Below are 16,628 nucleotides of genomic sequence, written 5' to 3'. Positions count from 1 at the left end.
CTCTCTCTCTTCATCCCCCTCTCTCTATCTGTCTCTCACAGGAGGCTTCTTCATGAAGCCTACTGAAACTGTGTCATGCAGCAAACCCAAGCTGAGCGCCTCTTAATATTTAATCTTAGGGAAGTGATGCCTGGATAGCACTTCCAGAACCAAAACTATGTCAGCAGGATAGCAGTGTTGTACCCAAAGCTGGAGAAGCAGTGAAGCTACAGACAGCAGAAGGAGAGCTATTTAGAGATTGGATAGATGTGAGTGGGGTTATGGTTCACAGTGAGGTACCAGAGGGCAGATGGCAGAGAGAGAGAGAGACACAAAGAACCACAGATATTAGGTACGATGTTGGAAGAGGAAGAAAGGAGGGGGGTGGGTGGCGAAGGGAAGGATGAACAGAGAGGAGGGAAGTGGTGGCTGAATAACAGGATTCCAGGGGTCACCCCGTGACCTTTCACTTCCTGTTGTGCCTTCAGCCAGGGCGATTGCTTCCATACCTCAGTCACATGGCTCCACAGAATGTACAAGAGACATCTGTGTGATTGTCCCTGTGTGATAGTATATTTAAGTGTGTGTGTGTGTGTGTGTGTTTGTGTTTGTGTGTGTGTTTGTGTGTGTGTGTGTTTTCACCAGGCTCTTTTGAGGTTGATACTCATGGCATGGGCTGTGAGGAACCCCAGGGTGCTGTTAGGAGTGGTGGACTTCCTGCAGGAGTTATTTAGAGCTCCTGCAGAGCCTAGTGGAAGCACAGCTGCTTGGCTAGCCCAGAGGTTTGGACAGGCCCATGAGAACTAATCTGAACTCAAGTGATGGCTTGCGTTTCCATCATAGCCTAGCTGTTGAGGGATAAAGATTTCCCTGCCCTCTCCTCCCTCCCTCTCTCTCTCTCTCTCTCTCTCCCTCTGTCTTTCTCTCTCTCTCTCTCTCTCTGTCCCTCGTGTTTGCCCTGTGGGAGCCAGCATCTCTTGGGTCAGTCGGCTGCCATCTGTCCACGCTTGTGTGCCACGTGCTTCTGAGGGAGAGGGAAGGAGGGCAGAGGGGGAGGTGCAGGGGTTGGGGAGGTGGGTGCTGGGAGAGAGGGATGAGAAGTGGCAGCATGTGAATAGATATGGTGACAGACGGACCATCCTCTAAAGTACCCTAAGATCTAACAAGCCAGAGCCAGAAAAGAGAAAAAGAGAGAAGGAGGGAGGGAGAGAAAGCGATAGAGAGAAGTGGAGGGAGAGGAAGAGAGAGATGGAGAGATAGAGAGGTAGAGGGAGGGAGGGAAAGAAAGAGATAGAGAGGCTAAGGCTTTGCTTGTTCCTGGCGGAACCGTGTGTTCTCCACAGGGCATCCTGGGCAGCGTGTGCTGTAGACTTGTTTAGTTACTGCGTCAGCTTCTTTTCTGCCTGCTCCCCTCCTCCAACCTTTCCTCTGCTCCTCCACCTCTCTTCCTCTCCCACCACCTCAGGAGCAGGAAGGGGGACTCAGATTCCTGCTGGAATCCCCCCCCACACACACACTCACACACACACACACACACACACACACACACACACACACACACACTCCCATTTTTCATCCTAGCTCCAGACACTGCTGCCGGTGGTTTTCTAAAAAGACTCAGATTCACTCCCAGTGGGAGATGGTAGATCTCTCCATTTTCTGTCAGCCATTTTCTTTGTTCTGCTTCCTCTGTCGAACAGCAGGATTCTGTGTTGTGGGTGACAGGGTCAGGGGTGGGTCTGGAAGTGAGCGTGTGGCAGATTAAAGCCAGTTCAGCCATTAGTGGCCGTCCTCCTGGTCGCCGTCCCGTCGCTAAGCTTCTCTGTTGTGCCCTATATTGTGTTTCACCGATCGTGACAGCTTTCGGATGAGAACGACTCAACTAAGCGCTTTTGTTTCCTCTGTTATGAGTTTGTCTTTGGGCTCCAGTATCTACACGAGAATCCAGTGGTGTGATGGTTCGGAAAAAGCAATCTGGCCTCTTTTGTCTCCAGTGTCGTGTGTTAGCAAACAAAAGTCGCACTGCGTGTTATTCTCTCATCTCTGAAGGAACAGTAGAGAGCAAGAAAGAGAGAGGGGGAGAGGGATCGGAGGGAGAAGAGATTGTGTTTCACACACATACACACACACACAGAATAGAAAACAATGTTAGGTAACAGTAACTTCCTTTTTCGCAGGAACATAGTGATTGAGGTGGGGCCTCCTCTCGTGTTTTCTGTTTCTCTGTGCTAGTAATGTACTGTGTGGGTTTCCACTCCCTCGGAGATGTGAGTCACCCCGCCAGTCACCCCCTTCCTGTAGTTTTCTGGCGGGAGGCCTAGGGTGTCCTGTTTCCTCCATTCATGACGAGCAGTCCGAGCGCAGCGGCAGCAGCAGGGCCGGACGGGTTAACTCGCTATCGATCCCGCTGAAGCGGAGCGTGTGTTCAGGCACACGGACACACACGTGTGTGTGTGTGTGTGTGTGTGTGTGTGTGTGTGTGTGTGTGTGTGTGTGTGTGTGAGGGGCAGCGAGATGGAGGCCAGATGTGGCTCTGTGCTGATTAGTGTCTGGTTCTCCTCGAGCAGTAGCACTCTGGCTACCTGGAACTGGATTTACATGTAGGCTAGTCCTCCTCCGCTGTGTTGTTTATTAACTAATAAACAAATCATATGCAGAGCTGCGAGAGTGTCACAAGGACAAACCGCAAACACTTCATGAAATGGTTGTGATGGTTGTGTTTTGGGTAAGGATTGTATGAAGGCATGATTAAAACAGCCTTCTTTTCTCATACAATTCACATCATTTGTAAAGTAATGATATATGAATGGCCAGTGAAACAATGATTGTATGAATTGCCAGCTCACTAGCACCTGTCTTCTTGGATGGATTACAAAAGAGCGAAATACTTGACGTTTTAGAAGGGATACAAAGGGATACCTTTTTTTCTTCCTTCTTAGAGGTAAACATTATGCTTCAGTTGAGAAACACATTTGCGTCACAGTTTCATTGTATGTGTGAAAGGGCACGGGACACGTGCACACGTGCCCTCAGCCATTTTATTTCCCCCCCCCGCCCCGGGCTGTTAGCGTTCACGTTTTGCATCCGAGGCTGTGGCTGCCTGTTTCTTTTTATGTGAAGTTGTGTCAGACACGTCGAAAGAAATCCCTGTGTTGAACCGTTCATGTGGAACGCTGAACATGTGTTTGCATACCCGCACCCTCACACGCTCTCACGGACACCCCCATCCCACCCCCGCATTACCCACCACACACACACACACACACACACACAAACACAAACACACACGTGCACACACACACAGTAGACATTGTGTTACCATTGGATACAGCATGACCTTGAGCATGACCTCGTGAGTGCGCAGTCTCTCTCACTGACTCACTCACAGGGATGGAATGTTGGGCCCCTGGAACCTAGTGAAAAAGTATTCTTCCTCTCTCTCCGCATCCCATCCCGCCGTCTTCATTCTTCCACTCCAACCCTAGCGAGTGAGCGAGAAGAATGAGTGAGTCGAGCGGAAGTCTAGAAAGAAAATTCCCCCCTCTGGTTTTTGTCAGCGTGGAGATGTGTCATTACCGCCGTGACCAAGCCTCCCACAGATACCCCTCTCTTCTGGGATCTGCACTGACACTGTGTTTGTGCTTCGTGTTACCATGAGGGCAGAGAGAGTATCATTAGTATGACATCAACACAGGGTTGTTTTCAGATGTTGCTGTTTATAACACCGAAATTCCTTTTAGCGGATGTAACCTCGACCAGCAAACACTCAGACTCCAGCATATAAGAGCAGAGCTCTGGTCGTGGCAGGAAACCTTCAGCTCTTTGCCGAGGCATCACTGTCAACCCATAGAAAGGAGCGACCGATTTAGGACAAAGAGCACAGGAAATATAGGATGACAGTCAGAAGAGTTAATACCTGGCATACACTCTGTAGTCTATATGGTTTGGTTTGTGCATAGCCTGTGTCTACATCTGTTATTTGGCACTGGAGTTTGTTGGCTTTAGAGGGATGGTAATAATAGGCTTAGCTGATCTTGTATGCTGCTGTAATGCGGATGTTTGGGAATGTCCTACTTTAATAGGGATAGTATCTGCCTCTGTCTTTCGGAGTGTTTCTCTGTATGTGTGTGTGTGATGCTTTAAGGCGGGTATTTGCTGTTTGTGCGTGTGTTTTTGAGTTTGTTGGGAGCACCACGAGATGTGACAGCAAAATCCTTTCAATAATTCAGTTGGCCCATGGCAGTCGGCTGCACCCCTCCAAACATCTCTCTCTCTCTCTCTCTCTCCCTCTCTCTCTCTCTCTCTCTCTCTCTCTCTCTCTCTCTCTCTCTGTCTCAAGGGAGCTATTCCCGCGATTAGGATGCAGAACTGGCCAAGTGCCAAGAGTCCATTCAGCACCTCACCACACAGCCAAGAAAAGAAAGAGGCAGAGAAGAGAGAGAGACATTTCTATCTATTCTTAAGTTCACTGCTTCTCTCAATTTACGTAAACTGTAAGATAATAAATCAGCGATAGTTTCCAATCAGCTTATTTTATGTGTAGGTTTTCGTTTTTATTTCCCCCTTTTTTTTTATAAAAACTAGTGTGGGTAAACACAATCCCGTCTTTGTTCACGAACGCTGCGTAACACGGTCTTTCAATTAGCGCCGGCGGTCATTTAGTCGTGTGGGGGGCAAACAATCGGTGATTGTGTGCTTGCCGGCCGGCAGAGTCCCAGCCGCCTATCCTCCTCTGGTCTGGTGTGCAAGCGCTGCATCTGCTTTATCGGTTTAACATCACGGGGTTAAGTGCCGGAGAAGGGGACGCCTGTGTGCTTTTTATGTGTAGGGTGAAGAGGGAGCGAGGGAGACAACAGTCTGACTGTAGAAGCTGTTCCTCTGAAGTTGCTCTTGGAACGTTCCGTGTTCTGGACGGTTCCTTTGTGTTGTTTTTCTTCTCTTTTCTTTCTCTTCTGGGGGAAGTATGTCCACTGTTCCCATGTGGTCATACAGGCTTTCGGGCCTGGACACAAAACACAACTCCCCTCACCCTCCTCTTCCCCTTCTCCTCAAACATGTAATCAGATTTAGATTTGCCTGATATTCTTTTCTTGTTGTCCTCATTAAAAGCCTTTGTCTGCAGAGAGAGTCTGTCTCCGTGCCTCCCAGAGATTTCATGCTCGGTGGATTACGGCGAAAAAAAGAAAATGGCCACCAGAGCCGAGAGGATGTATGGCAGCCAGCTATCTTAACCCCTTCCTTCCTTTATCCTTCAAACAGCACAGCTGGGCCCTTGGACAGGAGCCTGGAAGGGACACAAAGACCTGTAGAGTCCTTTGTGGTTTTTGGAAATGCACACATGCACACTCATACTCAATGTGGTATCCCTTCTTCTCGTTTCAGCAAAAGCCTCCTAACCAAGACTGGCGTTTCAACCAGAACCAGAGGCCTGGACCCAGCGGGTAAGTGTCCTCATTTATTCCCTTCTCTGGGTCTTTCCATATAGGTATGGAAGCACATAAGTCAATAGAAGTCCATATTCACCCCATATTCACTACAGATACTACTTCAACTGACAACACACACAACAACACAGAGGCTCCATCGAGGTCCATACATCTATAACTTACATAAAGGGAGACATGACCTGCACTTAATACTCAGCTGAATATAGACCATAAGGAGAGTGGATGAAGGGGGCTGTGAGCTGCATCTTATGGTTTGCAGGCTGTGTCGTGTGTGTGTGTGTGTGTGTGTGTGTGTGTGTGTGTGTGTGTGTGTGTGTGTGTGTGTGTGTGTGTGTGTGTGTGTGTGTGTGTGTGTGTGTGCATGACATGATGCAGGCCTCCTGCTGTTTGCGCATCGCCTTGCTCCACTCAGCAGGGGAGGAGGAGCAAATAGATTGCAGTGCCAGGGGGCTCTTCTTCACTCTTCCTCTGTTTCTTACTCTGTCTCTCTCTCTCTTTCTCTCTCTCATTCTCTCTCTTTGCATCCCTCTTTCTCTGTCCTCTCAATGCAGATAGCATCATTGTGACGCAGGACGTAACACAAAGCTTAGAGATTTAATTATGACACAGCGAGCCCCTGTGCACACACATTTCCTCTCTTACTTTATCTCCGTCTTTCTGTCGTCGACTCCCTCCGCATTCCCCTACCTTTGGATGGCTGGGTTAGGTGACGGCCAAAAACCACACAACAATGCTGTGCGTCAAGGTCTGTCAGAAGGCCACAGCTGAATCTAAACAATCTGTTTTAGTTCAAGGCTGAACGAAAAAGGGGAACAGAGAGAGGGAGAAGGAGAAAAAGAGAGCGAGAGGAAGAGAGAAGGTCACAGGGAGAAGGGAACAATCCAAAACAATGAGTATGTAACGATGAAATAAAAGCAACAGCCCTGTGGCTCCAGTCTCCACTCTCAGACTGCTTTGCTATGAAACAAAATGGCCGCCGCTTGCGCCGCGACACGTCTCTCCCTCCCCTGGCCCTCTGAGCAGCTGCTAGGAGCAGATTCTGGGCAGGACAGACCGACTGAAAAATCTGTTCTTTTATTCCACCAGCATTTGGCCTTAGTCTCTCGTGTCATAATGTGCAACTGGTGGAAAAAAAAGCGACTACACATTAGGGACCGGTTCTTTTGTAGGTGACTGATGGAAGGATCCACACGCCCCTTCGGGTCCAGTCTGTCATCAGATTTGGGGGTGGATAGGGGCGAGAGGGATGGTTGGCGCCTTGGCGCTGGCGTGTGGCGGGGCTATCTCTTGCCAGCTGGTGCCGGGGCTGGCACCGCAACTGTTTCCACAACAGACATTGCGCAACACATTCCATGCAGAGCGCAAAGCCTTCACTTGGAAGAATCATTTGGAACAAATTAGATATTTTGTTTGGGGGGTTTTAAACATTCTCTTTCATGCTCAATAAGATAGGTGTCAAAAACTATTTTGAAAGACTTATGGGGAATGTAGTTCATTCATTTCCACAGGTTAGATCTGTGTAAATTGGTGTGGATTTACGATGGTGTTAATCTGCATTTCAGTCGCACGAAGTCCCATTCTCCCTACCTAAGATGGACGCCACCCAGGAAGATAAGGTATAGGAGCGTAGTTACAGGCTGTTCATGTGCTTCAGTCATCACCGAGCTATAAATGTCCCTGGCAGACAGTAGACTAGGGTTCCCTTGTAGAGTGTGTGACGTGTGCTTCCTCCTGCTTCCGGTTTTGACGCATAGGATGTAAAGCTTTGTAGAGTAGCTGTGTAGCTGTGAGTAGGTGTATTATGTGATTTCCCCCCCTTGTCTTGCTTGTTTGGGTGACTAATAGGACCAGAGGGTTTGTTAATAAAAAAACAAACACTGTCTGTTTATGTAAGTGACATTACATATTTCTGAACCCGCCCTTTTCTTTTTAAACATGGAGACATGTTTAGAAACTGATTCAGGTCGAGGATGAATGTTTATTACACATTACTCCACATGTCCTCAAGGTCTCCCTCTTGGCTGGCGGTGCGCTTTTAGGATCCCTTGTCTGTCGTGGTGACCAGAGGAAGTGATTATCTAAACCACAGGATGTGATAATCCCCACCACAGGAAGGAAGGGTGCCTCGGAAAAAAATGGCGAATACAAAGTGGACCGAATTAGTGTGAAACGAGGCGTCTTATCTCCACAAGCGAAGTTTGGCAATGCTTAGCTGGGCAGAACATTACAGTGTCTGAAGACTGACCTCTGTGTGTATGCCCAGATTGGCAGATGAGTAAGTTACTGCTTAAATAGAGAGTTAGATGTTGCAATTGGTAGGGCGTACAGTGAAAGGAAAGACACGCACTTAGGTTGTAGAAGCGGGAGATAGCCAGAGGTGAGATAGGGGCCACAGGAGACATGGTGAGATTTGTGAGGTGAGACCGAGCTCTGTTTGGAGCCGTGGGCAGTAGAGTTGTAGGGATGGCCGTCTGTCACCCACTCTGGTTCTGATCAGGGGCTTTTGGCTTCCATCATTTCTCCTCCTTTGTTTCTTTCTCTTTTTTTTTTTGCGCTCCCTCTTTTAAAGCCTGGCAGGCAGCGCTCTGGCAGGCCACCGCCTTCCCGCTCCCCACTTCTCATTTCAACATCTTTTTCTCTTTCTTTTGTTGTTTTTTTTTCCTTCTCCCCTCCTTCGCCACAGATTTCTATTTTCTCATGCCCCCCACCCCCTACTTTCCTCCCTTCCTTCCTCCCTTCCCCCCTCCCTCCCTCTCCTCCTCCTCTTCCTCCTCTAAGCCTGTGTGTCGTACAGATGTCTCCACCATCACGTTTGGAGTTAATTGTCTCCACACCGTCTCAGAGACCAAAGGAGTAGCACTTTGGCTGTGTTTTATGACCCCTGGGCTCGTATAAGTCAGGAAGTGGGACCCCGTCAGGCCCCTGAGAGACCCCGGGCATCCTCTTAACCCCTTGTGGGCCCGGGCCGAGGCCCTAGTGGCATAATGCACAGAGTGGCCCCTGTCCCGCCGGTCTGCTCAGAGAAGGCCCCTGGGGGCCCAAAGCAGTGGGAGTTCCAGCTTTATGAGTCAGGCGCTAACTAACCACGGGTCAAATCCAGCTCACCTCTACCATAAAGGCAAGCTGTGTTGTTGAATGCCTGGCCTGAGAGAGCTTCTGTTGTAGTACCCATTGTTTAGAGCATTTAGTGACTGCTGCTAATAGACGTACGATTATGACATTGCAATGTTGGTTGATATTGATCATTGTTGTTTCCAGTGTACTTACAGAGTTTTTGAAGATAGTTAGTAGCTTAATTTGACACAGATACAGTACAGATTCTTCAGATCCTTGATGTACATCATAACTATACATTATGGACGTATACATTATGCAGTTATTGCCTTTATTCCTTTTCTGTGTTGTCTGAATAGGGAGAGATGGTAGCTACCAAAATGTGAAAATGGGCCAGCATTGTTTTTCTGTTGGTAAGCAGGCAAACTGGGGCTGATAATGACTGTTTGTCCTCCAGTCACGGGTCTGTCTGCAAGGAGAAGTGGTGGGGTGTGTTAATGAAGTAAATCTAATGGAAAACAGAAGTACTTTTGCTTTTGTTCCTCACATATGCAAATCACACACTTTTAAACAAGGCTTTGAACAAGAATGCTGTCCAGATGGAAACACTCTGCTGTGTGTGTGTGTATGTGTGTATGTGTGTGTGTGTGTGTGTGTGTGTGTGTGCGTGTGTGTGTGTGTGTGTTTGTGTGCGTGTGTGGTGGCCCATTTCTAGGCAGCTGTTACCTTTCCATTTCTGGTCTCATTAATGTTCCCCAAGAGTTATAGCATGGTGAGGTTCGGGGTAACAAACCAGGAAGAGAGTAAAGCACAGCTAGTGTGCACATGTGTCACGCTGATGTGTGTGTGTGTGTGTGTGTGTGTGTGTGTGTGTGTGTGTGTGTGTGTGTGTGTGTGTGTGTGTGTGTGTGTGTGTGTGTGTGTGTGTGTGTGTGTGTGGAAACAAACCCATCCCTCACCACAACCAGGCACCTCTGGCAGTAGAAGACTCCTCTGATTCTCACCGTAACTTAACAGGATAACAGGATGAGGAGACCCACACAACAGGACTCCTTCCCCTCCTATAAAACAGCCCTATTTACTCCTATGGGATGATGACACATGTCTCTTTCATGTATTAGAAGCGGAAGCCCAAAATGGCTGTCATCTGGCAATTGCACTGAGACTTTCTCCCTTTTTTCCTGCAGGGCGACCGCCAATCCTGATGTTCCCGTAGGAACCGGACCATGGCCACAACCCCCGACCGAGGCTGAACAGCTCCAGGCTCTGATGGCTGCCGCCAATGGTGCGTTTCACACCTCCTCTGTACACGCCTCTCCTCCTCTCCTCCTCTCCACCTCTCCTCCCTCCTGTTTTCTCCTCTCATCTTCTTGCCTGTCCCGTTCTCTTCTCTCTTGTTCACTGCTGACATGATCTCTTTCCTCATCCTTCATCACATTCCTGTCTACCTGTCACCTTTTCTCATGTCATTCTCTTCTTTTCTCCTCTTTTCTCTTCTTTTCTCTTTTCCTTTCCTATCCTCCCTTCTCCTGTAGTCATTGCTGTTTTGTTTCTTTCCCTCTCTTCCTTCTCTCCATCTGTCCAGCTCTGCTGTTGTATCTCTGCCCTTGTTCCAGTCTGACTCCCACCCCCATCAGATAATCATGTACTTCCTGCTTGAGAGAATAATGATAGGATATCCTTCCAGTCTTGATAGCTTCCCTGGTTCTCATCACTATCTCTCCATCTCTATCTTTCTATCTCTTTCTCTGTTTTTCTCGTCTTCCAGGCTCTGTCTCGCTGTCGTCCTGCCCTGCAGGCGGCACAGCTGCAGCCGGGCTCATTGATAACGCAGCCTCTGTGCTCATCAGTAGCCGCAGCACTTATTGGACTGACACTGCATGTCCAAATCTATACAACACACACACACACACACACACACACACCGGACACACACACACACACACACACACACACACACACACACAAACCGGACACACACACACACACACACACACACACACACACACACACACACACACAAACCGGACACACACACACACACACACACCGGACACACACACACACACACACACACACACAAACCGGACACACACACACACACACACACACACACACACACACACACACACACACAAACCGGACACACACACACACACACACATCGGACACACACACCGGACACACACACCGAACACACACACACACTCACTCATATAACTGAGAAAGAACATGCTTGTGTCATTGCTGCCACACCTGCCTGAGGGTTGAGTGCGTAGGGTGATGTGTCATGAATGACGGATGTCCCGGTGTGGATGTGTTTCATCTAATAACATTACGGGGGCCATCACAGAGTTTGGGCTGTACACACATACACATCTAATGTAAACAGAGGACTCCGGGCACGTGGACCCGCAAGCCAGTGCTGATGGAGATTCAGTGTACACATATTCTCAGACCCCGTCAGTGCCAGTGGAGATAACATCAGGCGTACACACACACACACACACACACACACACACACACACACACACACACACAGACATGCGCTTCCCTCATGCTGCTTTCTCTGCTGATTGCAAAGAGGAAGAAGATGAGATTGGGTCATTTGTGATTCTAATGACCCTCACTCTCTCTCCCACACACAAACACGCACTCACACACTCACATACACATACACACACACACACACACACACACACAGAATCAAGAACAGATAAACAAAACCATAATGATTCATTCTAGGGAAACTTACAGAAAATACCCTACCCACTCACAGAAACGTACTAAAACACACACACACACACACACACACACACACACACACACACACACACACAGAAAATCTTGATGCCCATGCTGGACAGACACTGTCATCATTTCCATTGTGCTCTCCCCCATCCAAAACAACTCACGCCCCCCCCCCCCACCCCCCCCCCCCACTGCCTGCGTCAGAACAGAGCTCCCAGACGTTTCCATGTGCGCTCCGAAACTGCGGGGCGATCATGACCTATGCCACATCACTATTGAGAGAGAGAGAGAGAGAGAGAGAGAGAGAGAGAGAGAGAGAGAGAGAGAGAGAGAGAGAGAGAAGGAGGGGAGAGCGAGAGACAGATAGAGCCAGAGAGGTAGAAAGGAGGGGGGGGGGGGGCAGGGAGGGAGGGAGGGAGGGAGGGAGAGGAGAAGAGATTAGTGGGAGGGGGAGCAAGAAGTGAACGTGAAGTGCTTTTCATTAGCGATGAATGACCTCAGTCCAGGGTACACATACCCATTAAACTAGAGGCGTTCATCCACTGGGGATAGTTCAGATAGTCGGTAAATCTGTTTCTCTGGGTTGGCACAGTCTGTCCTCTGGGACATTGTTTGTTTTTATGGAGGCAGCTGTTGTTAGCGAGACGTCCGGATGACTCGGCTGTTGCTGAACCGAAGCATGTATCTCTGGAGGTAAAAACAATGGCATTGGAGGCCATTGTGAGCTTGCTGTTGCTAAAACAGTATGCCTGGCAGCTAAATAGCCACTCTCCGTGTCTCTGTTTAACTCTGTCTCCCAGTCTCTGTATTTATCTCTCTCTGTCTCTCTCTGTTCCTCTCTCAGTGTTTTGTCTTCTCGTTCTGTTTTTCTCATGTAGACATTGTTTACAGCACTGTGCAGGGGGAGGGGGTGAACACCTCTCTGGTTCTGCATTGCAGGGGGATGGGGGAGGGGGGATGGGAGAGTTATGAGGCAGACAAATACGTCACAATGACACTCTTCCCAGGGAGGGAACATGCAAACATTAATACACACACACGCATACACACACACACACACACAGGGATAAATAATTGCCGCAATGTTACATAACTTTGTTTCAACATGCATGTCTGTCTATTCTAGATGAGGTGATGCTAGCCAAACGCCCTTATACTCTTTTGTTATATATTTTGAAACGTTTCATTTGAATCATCATCATACTGATCTCTCTTTCTCTCCCTCACCCTCTCTCTCTCTCCTCTCCCTCTGTGTCTCTCTTTTTCTGTCTCTCTCACAGAGGTGAGTGAAGCCACCAACACTCTGACCCCTGGCACCATGGGCCTGAGCACCCGCTACAGCCCGCAGTTCACCCTGCAGCACGTGCCCGACTACCGCCAGAATGTCTACATCCCCGGCAGCACCGCCACGCTCGGCTCCAACCCCCAGCAGCAGATGCTGCAGCAGCAGCTCCAGCAGCAGCATCTCCAGCAGCAGCATCTCCAGCAGCAGCAGCAGCTGCAGCTGCAGCAGCAGATGCTCCCCCAAAGGGAGGCCCTGCCTCCCCCCCAGGCCGTCGCTGCCGCTGACGACGCTGACCAGCCAGATGCCTCCAAGGCCAACCAGACCCCCGCCAGCAAGAAGAAGTCCACCAAGAAGGACAAGAAGTAATGGAGAGGCAGAGAGATGGAGAGAACGAGTGGAAAAAGAGTAGGAGGAGAAAGGAGGAAAAGAGGTGACCTGGCAGGAACCCTCTTTCTCTCTCTCTGTGTGGTTGTTGCCTCTGCTGGCTTGTGTAACCCTCTCACCGATTGCCATGTTAACCGATAAGTACTCCGGTAATATCCACGTACCATGAAGGATAGTATTGTTTCCTTTTGTAAGGTTCCTTTTTTCTGTTTCTTTTTGACTGTCTCTGAAGTCTCTCTGAATGTGTTGAGGTGAGGGTGAAAAGAATTTGGAAGCTCATATTCGATTTGGATTCAATTTCTCTCTTATATGTTATAATTCCTCGGTTTGCTTGTGTATTTCTTGAAGGACAGTAACATTTCCTGTATCTTATATAGACCTGTAAGTATAACACAATTCTCTGTGGTGTTGGTCCTTTCACTCTATTGTAAGAATGGAAAATGGGAGGGATTTCCGATTATAAATGACAATAATGATTTTTAAGATCTTGGCTGTTTGATTTTTCAAAAGACACAATATCCTGTGCTGTGATTCCTGGGCTTCTTGCCACAGACAAAGTGTTACAGTGTTTTTGAAATGTTTTTTTTTCAGGGCGTTGTTTTTTTTTTTTGGTTTGTTTTGAAATCCCTGTTTTGCTGAATGAAGAGTAGATGCTTGTTTTTGTGCTAAAAAAAAAAAGACACTGTTGGATATTCCCCTTGAAAAGAAAAACACACATAAAAGTTCAGCACAACAGACTGACCTGTAGCTCTTAGAGATCAAGGCCGCAATATTTGCATGAGTCATTCAATAATCTTCCACAGATGTAACCACGGACATAACTATGCATTTATACAGACAGGGAAGGTTGTCTTTGTTGGCAACTCCTTTGTGAAATGCAGTTGTAGCACCAACCTGAACCGTGTATCGCTTTGATATGCATAGTTATTCAACTATATCATGCTTGCTTTTATTTGTTTCTCTCTAAAGCCATTATAAATTGAGCATGATCCCCCTTGTGTCTTGGGACTGAGCGACGGGGGTGGCCATCTTGTCCTTTCCCGACACCGTGACCACATGGTCTGAAACCATTTCCTGGCCGTTTGACTTCAGGTGTAAATCCCCCCTCTCTCAAACTCACGACACCGCTTTGAACAAAGAGCCAAATCATTGAAGATGCACTGTTGTAGGGAGGGAAGATGTGGACTGGGGTGAGTGGGATTGAGCACCTAGTGAGCGCTTAGTAGACACGTAATGAGTTACCCACTATTTCCACCACCTAATGTGTTTGGGGCACTTCTACTTAGGGCCTGAGCTAGGAGGCCTAGATAGGTTTGGTAGTACACGGAGAGCCCTATGCTCCAACCATTCTAAAGAGTCTTTCCTTTTTCCTTACCATGAGACACGCTAGCTTGTTTGTTTGAAATTAAAATGAACTGACTTTTGTAGTGTGTAAGAAGTAAGCAATGTGTAATAAGATGGAGCTTTTCTTCTTTGTCTGTTCTGCATTGTGAAGTGGCAGCTTGTGTGTGACGGGGGAGGGGAGTGGAGGGAGAAAAGGGAAGGCGGGTGTGTGCAGATGACTTGGTTAAGGGGCGCTACATCTGGGGTACAGGGAGGAGGAAGAACTTCGCTCAATGAATGTACAGAGGTAACATTACCACTCTCAAAACACCCCCTCTTTCCCGATCAGTGTGGTATGGTCAAGGGGGAGCACTGACCAATAGCAGGCAATATTCAGTTGATTCCGTCCAGTTGTTAAAAAGGACATGCCACTCAGAGGGGTTGAAGAGGGGTGGAGGGATTCTGTCGCCCCACTCCCTCTGCACTGTTGCCCTCCGCTGCGCATACCTTCGCTCTCACAGTCCCAGGTGATGGTGATCACTCTTTTTCCCAGGTTGTAAATAGCTAGCAGCCTTAGCACTGTAAAGAACGGGCTGTTCTCAGCTCCAGTGTCCGACCAGATCTCCCTTTTCCAGAGTCAGAGCCCGGGGGGTGTGTGGCTTACTACTGGAATTTGTTACATTGGTTTTTTTTTTCTTTCTGTTTTGATTGTTTGGTTTTCAGGAAAAAACGAGGAAAAAATGTAATTAAAAAAAAAAATCTTAATTGCTCTTCAAAATAAGTGTTTGAAATGTAGTACTCTATAGCACCATGAAGGCCAACTAACAAACACAACTGTAAATAGAGATTAACTTTGAAGGAAAAATGAACAAAAAAAATGTGAGTGACACACATGTAGGTTAGGTAATTGTGAGTTGTAATGCGCATATTTTTTGTGTTCATTTTTGTTTTCCATTTATGCCACTTGCTCCATCACCTTGCTACGAAACGAAACAAAACAAAACAAAACAAAACAAAACAAAACAAAACCACATCGTGTACAATACCTTTCTAACCCTCTGTAATCACCTTCTGTTTCTTTTGTGATTCCAGTTGTGCATTTGTGCAAGAATGCTTGTCAATGTCTATATGAAGAAATGAAATATAAATATTCTATATGTTTGTGTGTCTGCTGATGGCGTAATACTCTATATCCTGCTGTAATATCTTTCTTATAAATCGCTTAGACCCCCCCCCCCCTTTCCTGCTCCTCTGTGTTACTCTTATTTTATATGCTAATATTTATATTTGCTGTTTTATTTTCTCTTGAACACTGACATTTCAAATAAAAGGTTCTGAAATCATAACCACTCTGATTTTGAGCGTTTCTTTCTGGTTGGGGGGTTGGCTGCGTTGAATGACTAGTGATGTTATGTATCAAGCGCCCTTGGGAGAATCCTTGGCCATAAGCCTTTAGTCATGCATTTATTTGTCATCTTTTAAAGGTGCAGTCTGCGATTTGTCCCAGTCAGGGTCACTGTGTTTATGTTCATTAAAACTCCGGTGTTCGTACACAGTCCTGACTCTGAGATAAAATGGGAAACAAACACTGAATGGACAGCTAGAGGACCGCGAGGAACAGTACGTTGAATTTAACAAAAAATGTATGGGATTAGAATCGCAGACTGACCTTTTAAAGTAATCTTTTTCATTTCGTATTGAATGCCATCCATGTTTAGGCTCAAACTGACCCAGCCAGTCTGCACAAACATAAATGTCGTGATCGCAATATATGAAATTCAGTCTAACCAAATATTGTTTGGCCATCAGTAATCGTAGAAAGAGATACTTTCTTCACAAAAAAATTGGCTCTTGAAATGAAACAGTGAAGGCATAATTAATCCTATTCAGGGTCAAAAGATCACGATCAACATCAGATGATCACATGACAAGTAAAGACTCAGGTCATATTACTTATAAAAACAATACAATGTTATTTCTATATATTACACTTTCTATATAATACTGAAAGTAAGTTGAGCTTAGTTTGTAAAGGAACATCATACCCATGTGATACTTTCTTAAGTCCAGGAAATCAACAGTCAGTGTCTCTACAGATAACAAGGACATGAGAGAGTGGGGAGGGAACCACAAAATGTTCCACTGATAGGTCTTGCCAGTCAGACAAAATTCCTTGAAGGACTGCACGTAGCAGAGAAAAGCAAACATACAGTCCAAACATATAGTCATTCCATGAAGCTTGCTGTTTAATGAAAACAAAGAAAAGTCCAAACGTCTGCAAAGACGCTTACATCTTTTTGTAAAGAGACAAGAGTGGGAAGAGTTTCTTTAAGAGGCACTGTAACTATAATTAGGCAACAGTATCCTCCATAATATTATGATTGGTAATGTAACATGACCCTTCC

At 47.1% G+C, this 16,628-nt stretch overlaps 1 protein-coding gene across 41 annotated transcripts in view; it reads left to right on the top strand.

Annotated features, from left to right (window-relative positions):
- Positions 1 to 15,569, top strand: part of LOC105912957 (protocadherin gamma-A11-like) — a 208,080-nt gene extending 192,511 nt beyond the window's left edge. For 27 of the 41 annotated variants that reach the window (XM_031587214.2, XM_042710806.1, XM_042710802.1 and 24 more), the window contains exons 2-5: positions 5,362 to 5,420; positions 6,989 to 7,042; positions 9,668 to 9,765; positions 12,512 to 15,569. In XM_031587214.2, the coding sequence (XP_031443074.1) occupies positions 5,362 to 5,420; positions 6,989 to 7,042; positions 9,668 to 9,765; positions 12,512 to 12,882 (582 nt within the window). In that variant the 3' untranslated portion in view covers positions 12,883 to 15,569. The remainder of the gene's footprint in view (positions 1 to 5,361; positions 5,421 to 6,988; positions 7,043 to 9,667; positions 9,766 to 12,511) is intronic. The other 14 variants (XM_031587230.2, XM_042710807.1, XM_031587234.1 and 11 more) reach the window with 1 other exon arrangement.
- The last annotated feature ends 1,059 nt before the right edge of the window (positions 15,570 to 16,628 follow it).

Source organism: Clupea harengus, chromosome 20, assembly GCF_900700415.2.
Source record: "Clupea harengus chromosome 20, Ch_v2.0.2, whole genome shotgun sequence".
Taxonomy (NCBI): Eukaryota; Metazoa; Chordata; class Actinopteri; order Clupeiformes; family Clupeidae; genus Clupea; species Clupea harengus.
The sequence above is the reverse complement of the archived record's forward strand: the minus strand, read 5'-3'. Positions and strand labels throughout refer to the sequence as shown.